The sequence below is a fragment of the Chiloscyllium plagiosum genome, unplaced genomic scaffold (genome assembly GCF_037043375.1).
Source record: "Chiloscyllium plagiosum isolate Xiang-an unplaced genomic scaffold, Cpla_swu_hap1 HiC_scaffold_28, whole genome shotgun sequence".
NCBI classification, from domain to species: Eukaryota; Metazoa; Chordata; class Chondrichthyes; order Orectolobiformes; family Hemiscylliidae; genus Chiloscyllium; species Chiloscyllium plagiosum.
This window is the reverse complement of record NW_028270166.1, coordinates 2,435,035-2,449,286: the sequence shown is the minus strand read 5'-3', so window position 1 is coordinate 2,449,286 and position 14,252 is coordinate 2,435,035. Positions and strand designations below refer to the sequence as shown.

Genomic DNA, 14,252 nt, shown 5'->3' with positions numbered 1-14,252 from the left:
GCTGTCTCGCTCCCTCGCTCCCTCCCGCTCCCTCGCTCCCTCCCGCTCCCTCGCGCCGTCTCGCTCCCTCGCGCCGTCTCGCTCCCTCGCGCCGTCTCGCTCCCTCGCGCCGTCTCGCTCCCTCGCGCCGTCTCGCTCCCTCCCGCCGTCTCGCTCCCTCCCGCCGTCTCGCTCCCTCCCGCCGTCTCGCTCCCTCCCGCCGTCTCGCTCCCTCCCGCCGTCTCGCTCCCTCCCGCCGTCTCGCTCCCTCGCGCCGTCTCGCTCCCTCGCGCCGTCTCGCTCCCTCGCGCCGTCTCGCTCCCTCCCGCCGTCTCGCTCCCTCCCGCCGTCTCGCTCCCTCCCGCCGTCTCGCTCCCTCCCGCCGTCTCGCTCCCTCGCGCCGTCTCGCTCCCTCGCGCCGTCTCGCTCCCTCCCGCCGTCTCGCTCCCTCCCGCCGTCTCGCTCCCTCCCGCCGTCTCGCTCCCTCGCGCCGTCTCGCTCCCTCGCGCCGTCTCGCTCCCTCCCGCCGTCTCGCTCCCTCCCGCCGTCTCGCTCCCTCGCGCCGTCTCGCTCCCTCGCGCCGTCTCGCTCCCTCGCGCCGTCTCGCTCCCTCGCGCCGTCTCGCTCCCTCGCGCCGTCTCGCTCCCTCGCGCCGTCTCGCTCCCTCGCTCCCTCTCGCTCCCTCGCTCCCTCTCGCTCCCCCTCGCTCCCTCTCGCTCCCTCGCTCCCTCTCGCTCCCTCGCTCCCTCTCGCTCCCTCGCTCCCTCTCGCTCCCTCGCTCCCTCTCGCTCCCTCGAGATCTCTCTCGCACCCTCCCGCGCACTCCCTCGCTCTCGCTCGCGAACTCCCTCGCTCTCGCTCGCGAACTCCCTCGCTCTCGCTCGCGAACTCCCTCGCCCGCCCTCGCCCTCGCCCGCCCTCGCCCTCGCCCGCCCTCGCCCTCGCCCGCCCTCACCCGCTCTCTCCCGCCCTCTCCCTCGCCCGCTCCCTCGCTCGCCCTCGCCCGCTCGTCCTCACCCGCTCGTCCTCACCCGCCCTCTCGCCCTCGCCCTCGCCCTCGCCTGCTCGTCCTCACCCGCCCTCTCGCTCGCCCTCCCTCCCTTGTCCTCACCCTCGCCCACCCTCTCGTCCTCACCCTCGCTCTCTTGATCACGCTGTTGCTCTCACTCACACGCTCGCTCTTGCACTCATTCATTTGCACTCACACTCTCTCACGCTCACATACGTCTGCACTCTCGCACTCACACTTTTTCTCTCTCATGCACTCAGAGACTGTCTCTCTCCCTCTCCCTCTCTCGGAGTGGGACTTACTGTCTGTCTTGGCACTGACAGAGGTAGCACTGGTAAAGTACGATCCACCAGTAGCGGCTGACGTGCCTCATTTCCAGTGTCCGGGCTGGAGCCGGGTGAGGGCAACGGGGAAGCTGGGTTTTCAAATCCTCAGAGAGCCCCTCAGCTCACAGGCCGGGGGGGTAGGGAGCCATGGGGCTGTACACCACCCCCCACAGATGGGAGGGTGGGGAATCCTCAGGGACACTCTCAGGGAGAGAGGGGGTTGGGGTGAAACTTAGGGGGGGGGGGTCCCTCAGACAGTGAGGGAGGGGTCCCTCAGACAGTGAGGGAGGGGGGAAACCCTTACAGGGAAAGGTAAAGGGAGACCCCCCCCGGGGGACCGGGTCTGGGGGGGGGGGGTGGGGGCGGTCGCTGCTCGCTCTCCAGTAGCGGGGCACGCGGCTCTCGGAGCCCCCGCTCTCCTCGGACTGTCCGAGTGTCCGGCTCCGGGGGACGGGGGATGGGGGGGGATCGGGATGGAGCCCCCGGGGGTGGGGGGTGAGTCCGTCTCCTGGCCCCAGGGGGGAAGTGGAAAATGCCCGTTTGATGTTGAAGCTTTTGTTCGCCGCCGCCTCGTCCTGGCTCCGGGCTCGGTCTGAGCGCGAGCTCAATCCGCCCATCGCACAATCCTCTCCCGCCCACCGCGGGCAACCAATCAGAGAGCGGCCTCCTGCCCGCGGACACAGAGCGACCCCCCCCACACCCACACACCCCCACACCCACACACACACACCCACACACCACCCCCCACACACACACACCAACCCCCCCACACACCACCCCCCCCACACACCACCCCCCCCACACCCACACACCCCCACACCCACACACCACCCCCCCCACACCACCCCCCCCACCCACACACCCACACACCCCCACACCCACACACACACACCCACACACCACCCCCCACACACCACCCCCCCACACACACCACCCCCCCCACACACACACACACCCACACCACACACACCACCCCCCCACACACACACACCCACACACCACCCCCCCCACACACACACACCCCCCACACCCACACACCACCCCCCACACCCACACACACCCCCACACCCACACACCACCCCCCACACACACACCCCCCCACACCCACACACCACCCCCCCCACACCCACACACCACCCCCCCACACCCACACACCACCCCCCCACACCCACACACCACCCCCCCACACACACACACCACCCCCCCCACACACACACCCCCCCCACACCCACACACCACCCCCCCACACACACACCACCCCCCCACCCACACACCACCTCCCCACACACACACCACCCCCCCCACACACACACACCCCCTACACCCACACACCACCCTCCACACCCACACACACCCCCACACCCACACACAACCCCCCACACACACCCCCCCACACCCACACACCACCCCCCCACACCCACACACCACACCCACACACCCCCCCCCACACACACACACCCCCACACACACACACACCCCCACACACACACACCCCCACACACACACACCACCCCCCCCACACACACACCCCCCCCACACCCACACACCACCCCCCCACACACACACCACCCCCCCACCCACACACCACCTCCCCACCCAGACACCACCCCCCCCCACACACACCACCCACCACCCCCCCCACCCACACACCCCCCCACACCCACACACCACCCCCCCCACACACACACCACCCACCACCCTCCCCACACACACCACCCCCCCCACACACACACCACCCACCCCCCCCCCACACACACACCACCCACCACCCCCCCACACACACACACCCCCCCACACACACACCACCCCCCCACACACACACCACCCCCCCCACACACACACCTCCCACCCCCCCCACCCACACACCCCCAACACCCCCCCACACACACACCACCCACCCACACACCCCCCCACACCCACATACCACCCCCCCACACACACACACCACCCACACACCCCCTCCCCACCCACACACCCCTCCCCACCCACACACCCCCCACACCCACACACCACCCCCCCCCACACACACACACCCCCACACCCACACACCACCCCCCACACACCACCCCCCACACCCACACCCCCCCACACCCACACACCACCCCCCCACACACACACACCCACACACCACCCCCCCACACACACACCCCCCCACACACACACCACCCCCCCCACACACACACACCCCCCCACACCCACACACCACACCCCCCCCACACACACCACCCCCCCCACCCACACACCACCTCCCCACCCACACACCACCCCCCCCACACACACCCCCCCCACACCCACACACCCCCCCCCCACACACCACCCCCCCCACACACACACCCCCCCACACACACCCACACCCACACACCACCCCCCACACACCACCCCCACACCCACACACCCCCACACCCACACACCACCCCCCCCCACACACACACCCACACACCACCCCCCCCACACACACACCCCCCCACACACACACACCAACCCCCCCCACACACACACCCCCCCCACACCCACACATCACCCCCCCCCACCCACACACCACCACCCCCACACACACACACACCCCCCCACACACACACCACCCACCACCCCCCCACCCACACACCCACCCACACCCACACACCACCCCCCCCACACACACACTACCCACCACCACCCCCACACACACACCACCCCCCCCACACACACACCACCCACACACCACCCCCACACACACCACCCCCCCCACACACACACCACCCACCACCCCCCCACACACACCACCCCCCCACACACATCACCCCCCCCACACACACACCACCCACCACCCCCCCCACACACACTACCCCCCCCACACACACCACCCCCCCACACACACACCACCCACCACCCCCCCCACACACACCACCCCCCCCCACACACACACCACCCACCACCCCCCCCACACACACACCACCCACCACCCCCCCACACACACACCACCCACCACCCCCCCACACACACACACCACCCACCACCCCCCCACACACACACCACCCACCACCCCCCACACACACACCACCCACCACCCCCCACACACACACCACCCACCACCCCCCCACACACACACCACCCCCACCCCCCCCACACACACACCACCCACCACCCCCCCACACACACACCACCCACCACCCCCCCACACACACACCACCCACCACCCCCCCACACACACACATCACCCACCCCCCCACCCACACACCCCCCCACACCCACACACCACCCCCCCCACACACACACCACCCACCACCCCCACACACACACCACCCCCCCACCCACACACCCCCCCCACACCCACACACCACCCCCCCACACACACACCACTCCCCCCCCACACACACACCACCCACCACCCCCACACCCACACACCACCCACACACCACCCCCCCCCACCCACACACCACCCCCCCCACACACACACCACACCCACACACCACCCACACACCACCCCCCCCCACCCACACACCACCCCCCCCACACACACACCACCCACACACACACACCACCCACACACCCACACCCACACCCCCCCCACACCCACACACCACCCCCCAACCCACACACCCCCCCCCACACCCACACGCCACCCCCCCACACCCACACACCACCCCCCCCCACACACACCCACACCCACACACCACCCCCCCCACACACACCCACACCCCACCTCCCCACCCACACACCCCCCCAAACCCACACACCAACCCCCCACCCACACACCACCCCCCCACACACACACCACCCACCACCCCCCCCACACACACACACACACACCACCCACACCCACACACCACCTCCCCACCCACACACCACCTCCCCACACCCACACACCCACACACCCCCCCACACCCACACACCCCCCCACACCCACACACCACCTCCCCACCCACACACCACCTCCCCACCCACACACCCCCCCCACACCCACACACCACCTCCCCACCCACACACCCCGCCCCACACACACACCACCCACCCCCCACACACACACACCACCCACACACACACACACACACACCACCCCCCCCACACACACACACCACCCACCCACCCACACACACACACACACCACCCCCCCACCCCCACACCCCCCCCACACACACACCACCCACACACACACACACCACACCCCCACCCACACACCCCCCCCCACACCCACACCACCCCCCCCACCCACACACACACACACCACCCACACACACACACACCACCCACACACACCACCCACACACACACACACACCACCCACCCATCCACACACCACCCCCCCCACACCCACACACCACACACCCACACACACACACACCCCCACACACACACACCCCCACACACACACACCCCCACACACACACACACCCCCACACACACACACACCACCCACACACACACACCACCCCCCCACCCACACACCACCCCCCCACACACACACCACCCACCACCCCCCCACCCACACACCACCTCCACACCCACACACCACCCACACACCACCCCCCCCACCCACACACCACCCCCCCCACACACACACCACCCACACACACACACCACCCCCCCCACACACACACACACCACCCCCCAACCCACACACCACCCCCCCCACACACACCCACACCCCACCTCCCCACCCACACCACCCCCCCACCCACACACCACCCCCCCCACCCACACACCACCCCCACCACACACACACCACCCACACACACACACCACCCACACACACACACCACCCACACACACCCACACACCAATCCCCCCCACACACACACACACCACCCCCCAACCCACACACCACCCCCCCCACACACACCCACACCCCACCTCCCCACCCACACACCCCCCCCACACCCACACACCACCCCCCCCACCCACACACCACCCCCCCCACACACACACCACACACCACCCACACACACACACACCACCCCCCCACCCACACACCCCCCCACACCCACACCACCCCCCCCACACACACCACCCACACACACACACACACACACACACACCCCCACACCCACACACCCCCCCCACACCCACACACCCCCCCCACACCCACACACCCCCCCCACACCCACACACCACCCCCCACACCCACACACCACCCCCCCACACACACGCACCACCCACCACCACCCCCCACACACCACCCCCCCACACACACACCACCCACCACCCCCCACACACGCACCCCACCACCCACACACCCCCCCCATACACACCACCCACACACCACCCCCCACACACACACACACCACCCCCCACACACACACCCCACCCCCCACACACACACCCCACCCCCCCCAGCCACACACCCCCCACACACACACCACCCCCACATACACACACACACCACCCACACACCCCCCCATACACACCACCCACACACCACCCCCCCACACACACACACACCACCCCCCACACACACACCCCACCCCCCACACACACACCCCACCCCCCCCAGCCACACACCCCCCACACACACACCACCCCCCACATACACACACACACCACCCACACACCACCCCCCCACACACACACCACCCCCCCACACACACACCACCCCCCCACACACACACACACCACCCCCCCCCACACACACACACCACCCCCACACACACACACACACCACCCCCCACACACACACCCCCCATATACACGCACACCACCCCCCCACACACACCCCCATACACACACACACACCCCCACACACACCTCCCCACACCACCCCCACACACACACCCCACACACACACCTCCCGATACCCCTCCCACACACACCCACCCCCACACATACACCCACACATATACCCCACACACACATCTCACCCACACCTACACACACCCCCACACACACTCCCCGACACACCCCACCCACACACACTGACACACACCTCCCGACACCCCTCCCACTCACACCATCCCCCACACACACATACACCCCCCACACACCCCACACCCACACCCCACACCCACACTCCCCCAACACCCCCCTCCGACACACACCCACACACACACCCCCGACATACCCACACACCTCTGACACACCCACACATACACACATACACCCACACCCACACACACCCCCGACACACACCCCCCCACACACACCCACACACCCCCCGACACACCCACACACCCCCCGACACACCCACACACACCCCCGACACCCCCCCGTAACACACACACACACACCCACACACCCCCTGACATACCCCACCCTCACACACAACCACACACCCCCCTGACACACTCCCCCACACACCCCCCGACACACACCCCCCCCCCACACACACACCCACACACCCCCCGACACCCACACCAACACACAACCCCGACACATACCCACACACACCCCTGGCACACCCACACACTCCCCGACACCCCCCCATACACCCCCACCCCACACACACACCCCTGACACACTCCCCACACACACACACCCCCGACACACCCCCTGACATGCACCCCCCCACACACACCCACACCCCACCGACACATCCACACACATCCCACCGACACACCCCTCCACACACACAACCCCCACACACTCGCACCCCCACACACCCCCCACACACACACACCTATACACCCACACACACCCACACACCCCCCCCCACCCACACCAACACACCCTTCACACACACCCCCATGCCCACACACACCAATACCCCCCACACACCCCTCACCCCCACACACCCCCACTCACACCAACATACACCCTCATACACACACCCTCACAGCCCCCACCCACACCAACACACCCTCCTATACACCCACACCCTCACACACACCCCTCACCCTCACACACACCCAACCCACACCAACACATGCCCCACCCTTACCAACACACCCAGCAACACACCCTCACCCACACCCAATCACACCCACACGAATACACCCTCACACACACACTCACATTCCCAGCCTCACATCCCCCACGCACACCAACACCCTCCACACACACCCACATACACCCAACCCACACCCTCACATCCCCCACCCACACCAACGTACACCCTCACACACGCTCACCCTCACCCCACCCATCCCCACACACACATCCCACCCCTATACACCCTCACACATCCCCACACACATTCAGCCTCACACCCTACACCCCATTCCCATCCACCCCCACCCCCATCCTACCCCCACCACTCCCACACCCCACCCCACACAACCACATCCCTAGTTACATACACCCACCTCAGACCCATCCTTCCCACAAACACCCCTCCATCAAACACCAACTCCATCCCCCACAGACACACACCCCCACACTCACACACTAACCTCCCCAAACACACCCACCCCACACACAAACCCCCCCACACAACACACACAACCCCACCCCCACACAACACACACAACCCCACCACCCCTAAATCCTTCCCACTCTACAATCCCCAACCCCCACAACACCCCCCATAAACGCCCCCACCCCCCCCCACCGCCGCAACAACCTGAGAAATACAGCTGTCCAGACCTCTCAGTTAAACACAAAGTGGGAAAATGCTGGAGATTTTGAAATCACTGCAAAGTGCTGGAGAAATTCCAGCATCTGTGGAGACAGAGGGAAGGATTGATTGAAAGTTCCCATTCCTGATTGAGCTCCTGAATATTGGGTCATTTGTGACAGGTTGTGATTTAATCATTAACAAACCGTCCAGCAGTGACAGCTGCTCCTGTTACTCCACAGACTGTGAGTGGACAAAGTGACTGACCACTCCCCGAGGGCACCTCCCCACCTGGTAAATCCCATTATCCTCCTGTGCCAATTCAACAAGCTCCACCAGTGTGCTCACTGCCACAGAAGCACCTCTACCAGCTCCTCAATCAAAGAATCCCTACAGTGTGGAAGCAGGCCATTCAGCCCAGCAAGTTCACACCAACCCTCCAAATAGCACCCTACTCACACCCAGACACAGTCCCCCCTAACCTATCACCCCATGGCTAACCCGCCTAACATGTACATCTTTGGACTGGGAGAAAACCAGAGTACCCAAAGGAAACCCATGCAGACACAGGGAGAATTGCAAACTCCACACAGGCTGGCACATGAGGGGGGAATTGAACCTGGGTCCCTGGTGTTGTGAGGCAGCAGTGCTAATCACTGAGCTACTGTGCCTCCCTGCTTTTTGTTATTCAGCTGCCTCTGCAGTCTAGAGTCAACTTAATTACATCACAGATTCCTGAAGTTAGACTTTCATCTCTTTGTTTTCCTCTCACAACTAGGACAATTTTTCCATGCGTAAAATCTATTTCTCCAATTTTTCTTCTCTTTGGTTTCTGGTTTCCAACCATATTCCTTTTACTTCTTTGTCCCTGGGCTTGGTCTAATTTTTTGTCTCCATTTCCACGAATTCCTGTGCCCCATATTTGCCACTTGCGATTTCTCTCCTGGGGAACTAAATCCCTTTCCAATCCTTCTTTTCTCCTGTAATCTCCACCACCACCCACCCCACAGTTAGCACCCCATTAAATGGCTATCCAAAACAATGGTTCCATCCCCGTTCTTATTAATCTGCCAATCCCAAACTGTAGGTCCCCAACATAGTCATCGCTACCTCAACCTATTCCCCTCTAGAACACTCATTTGCAACAAGTCTTCTACTGTTTGTGACCTTGTTGTGGATGATCATGGCTTTAGATATTAGATTACTTACACAGTGTGGAAACAGGCCCTTTGGCCCAACAAGTCGACACCAATTCTCCAAAGAGCAACCCACCCAGACCCATTCCCCTACATTTATCCCTTCACCTAACTGTAGGGGCAATTTAGCATGGCCAATTCATCTAACCTGCAACTCTGGACTGTGGGAAACCCACGCAGACAGGAATTGAACCCAGGTCCCTGGCGCTGTGAGGCAGCTGTGCTAACCACCATGCCACTTGACATTTGACAATTGGCTCTTGTTCAGTGGATGGGTGAGTGTCTCCCTCCATTGAACCTTCCAGTTGTGCTCCCCATCCAACATCCTATACAAAGTGTCAATACATGTCCTCCACCAAATGTTACCTTGATTCCTCTGAAATAAATCTTCGAGGGGAAAGTGAGGACTGCAGATGCTGGAGATCAGAGCTGAAAATGTGTTGCTGGAAAAGCGCAGCAGGTCAGGCAGCATCCAAGGAGCAGGAGAATCGACGTTTCGGGCATGAGCCCTTTCTCGATTCTTCTGCTCCTTGGATGCTGCCTGACCTGCTGTGCTTTTCCAGCAAAACATTTTCAGCTCCCCTGAAATAAATACAATTTTAGTCATAGAATCATACAGCACAGAGACTCTTCAACCCATCTAGTCTGTGCCGACCTATTTACACTAGTCCCATTTACCCACATTAGGTCCATAGCCTTAAATGTTATGACACTTCAGATGCTTGTTCGAAGATTTTTTAAAGGTTGTGAGGTACCCCCCCACCTCTTCAATGGAATCTCCTCCTGATACCACTTGTATTCCACTCTCCCCTTTTAAGGGGTTCCAAGGGATATATGTTAATTTGGTGCAATGGCTCAGCTGCTATTCTGTTTTATTTGTTTAGAGACTGTGGCCAGAGTTTACTGCTTGGTCCGAATTGTCTAGAGCACAGTTAACAGTTAACTACATTAATACAGGTTGGAATCATATGCTGGCCTGACTGGGTTAAAAACAACAGATTTCCTTCTCTAAAGGACATCACTGAACCAGATGAGGTTTTTTTACAACAATTGACAGTAGTTACGTGGTTACCATTACAGTCATAGAGATGTACAGCATGGAAACAGATCCTTCGGGAGAAAGTGACCACTGCAGATGCTGGAGATCAGAGTCAACCTGTCCTACCCGTCCATCCTCCTTCCCACCTGCCCGCCCACCCTCCTCTCTGACCTATCACCTTTACTCCCACCTCCATCTACCTATGGCATTCTCAGCTACCTTCCCCCTCAGCCCCACCCCCCAATTTATCTCTTAGTCCACCCCCTCATTGCTGATGATGTGCTAATGCCCAAAACATCGATTCTCCTGCTCCTCAGATGCTGCCTGACTGCTGTGCTTTTCCAGCACCACTCTCTTAGACCCTCCGGTCCAACTCCATCCATGCTGACCAGACATCCTAAATTAGTCTAGTCCCATTTGCCAGCACTTGGCCCATATCCCTCTAAACCCTTCCTATTCATATACCCACCCGGATGCCTTTTAAATGCTGTAATTGTACCAGCCTCCACCACTTCCTCTGGCAGCTCATTCCATACACGCACCGCCCTCTGGGTGAAAAAGTTACTTCTCAGGTCCTTTTTAAATCTTACCCCCCTCACCTTAAACCAATGCCTTCTAGTTTTGGACTCCACTACCCATTAGATTAGCATTTTTTAAATTCCAGATTTTTATTGAATTCAAATTTCACCATCTTCCATGGTGGGATTCAAACCCATATCCCTGGAACATTTAACGTGTGTTCTGCACTACTAGCCCTGTGACATTATCACAATACCACTGTCTGCCATGAAACACCAGCAAATACATTGATTTTTACAGCACAGAAACAGACACATAACTTGGACTGCTGTTTCTTCCCAGCTCCCGGGGTCTCACTCCATCAGTGTATGTTCCCATTCCCCTCATATGCATCCTATCTCTGCTGCACCCCCTATGGTAGCATGTTCCACATTATCGCTGCTCTTTAAATAAAAAAAAGACTTTCTCCTTTCGGATTTCTTTGTGATTACCTTTTATTCATGGTTAAATTAAAAAAAACTTTCTCCTTTCGGATTTCTTTGTGATTACCTTTTATTCATGGGATCACCTTCTTTAAATGTCACAGTTTATAATATTGGCAAGATCCTAGAAAGTTTTATCATCCTTTCCAGCAGCCAACATCCCTGTGTTGTTTTCAAATCCTGTGCCTGTTCTGCTTCTAAAACGTTTGGTATTTTGAATAACTGCTGTGTTTTTTCTTTCCACTCTCTCTCTCTCTCTCTCTCTCTCTCTCATTCTCTACCAGAGCCCTACCAGAGTTTCTGTCTCAGGATGTTCCAAAACTGCAGCGATTGGCGTTGAATGATCATTGTGAAAATTCCTCTGTGCCTCCTATCCCCAAAATATTCTCAATGGTATAAAAAACCTTTACTATGTGTCTCAGAAATCTCATGTCCATTGTAATTATTTTCACTGTTTGTTTACATTGATCACTTTTCACATTGATCTGGTGATGTTGTCCAGACATAGTGTACTTTGGGAATTTGATTCTGCTTTCCACAGCACTCTGACAGTTTTTGTGTAGACTTGTTTTGCATGTGGTGCACCTACGGAGGTATCTCTTTAGAGATCCACGTTATTGACTAGATTTGAATTTTCCACAATTGGAAACACAAAGAGTCCGTAAGGATTCTTACCAATCTTTACAGATGCACCAGAGAAAGCATTCTCTCCAGGTGCACCACAGCTTGGTACGTAAGTGCTCTGCCCATGACCATAAGAAACTACAGAGAGTTGTGAACACAGACCAGTCATCACACAAGTCAATCTTCCAGCAATTGGCTGCATCTATACTTCCCACTGCCTCGGGAAGGCAGCCAACATCATCAAAGACCCTCCCGCATAGTTATAAACTCTTCCAACCATTTTTGTCAGACAGAAGGTACAAAAGCTTAAACACATGTAACAACAGGTTCAAGAATGGTTTCTTCCCATTGTTATTGGTCTTCTGAATGGACCTCTCAAATCTTAAATTTAATGCTGAGCTTGTTCTTGTGTACCTTCTCTGCAGCAGTAACATTGTATTCCTCGCTCTGTTTTATTATCCTAATGTACTTTCTTTGGTACAATCTGCCTGCATTGTACACAAAACAAAATGTTTCACTGTACCCTAGATACATGTGACAATAATAAATCCAATCAAACTGTTCAGATATTATGACACACCTCTGGAGCAGGTGGGACTTAAACCCAGGCCTCCTGGTTCAGTGGAAGGGACAGTACACCATAAGATCCCCAACTTGTATTTATATTGTTCTTTAATATAGGAAACATCGCAAGTGGATTCACAGAAGCATATGACACTAATGGTGAAGGAACATTGACACTAAACCATGCGAAGAAACAGCTGATCAAAGGACCAACAGTTTGAGCAAAAAGGGGGATTTCAACAGGTGTTTAAAAGGCAGAGAGAAAGAGAGGGAGATGTGGCAGGTGAAGGACAGCTGCCAAAGCTGGAACACAAGTAATTGCAAAGTATAAGTCAGAAGAATTATAGAAACGTTCTATATCAGGATAAAAGACAGGAAGTGGAAGTTATAGAGATTGGGAGGAGTGATGCAATGACAGGAATTGAACAGAATGTTAGTTTTAATTTTACTGCTCCAGCATCCAGTGCAGGGCAGTGAGTGCACGGACAGTGATGGATGTGTGAGTTAAAATACACCCATCAGGATTTGGGGGAGCTGAAGTTTAGGAATAAGTGGGGAAGTGGAGGTCGCTCAGGAAGGTGCCTGTTTGAGGACTAGCCAAGAGATCCCACATATAATGAGTCATTTAAAGTGCAGTCAGCAATGTAACGTAGGAAAGGATAAGCCAAAGAGATTGCAAACAAACAAACTGATGCCTTTGGTTGTGGTAGACACTGTGACCCAACGAATCAGCACCCTCAGGTTAAAGAAACACCTCTTCACCTCAGCCTTAAATGGCCATCCCCTCATTCTAGAATCTCCATTCAAAATAGGATGTTTCAAGAACAGGAAACACCATATTCTACATCCACCCTGTTACAATTGTGTAAATTTCAATTAGGTCACCTCTCATTTTGCAGAAATCTTCTCACAGACAATCCTGCCATCTCACAATCTTCACATTCCAGCCACATTCCAAGCAACTCAATTTAATTCAATGATTTTAAGTATCAGAACAAGGCAGTGGTACATGGCGAAAGATCAAGGAAGGCTACCTCACTCTTGCTTTT

The 14,252-nt window shown here is 58.5% G+C and overlaps 1 protein-coding gene across 1 annotated transcript in view; it reads right to left on the bottom strand.

Annotated features, from left to right (window-relative positions):
* The window catches only part of cpamd8 (C3 and PZP like alpha-2-macroglobulin domain containing 8), a 507,250-nt gene extending 505,610 nt beyond the window's left edge, over positions 1 to 1,640 (bottom strand). The window contains 1 exon segment of the mRNA XM_087975878.1: positions 1,291 to 1,640. Coding sequence (XP_087832004.1) covers positions 1,291 to 1,361 — 71 coding nt within the window. The 5' untranslated portion in view covers positions 1,362 to 1,640.
* Between the last annotated feature and the right edge of the window lie 12,612 nt (positions 1,641 to 14,252).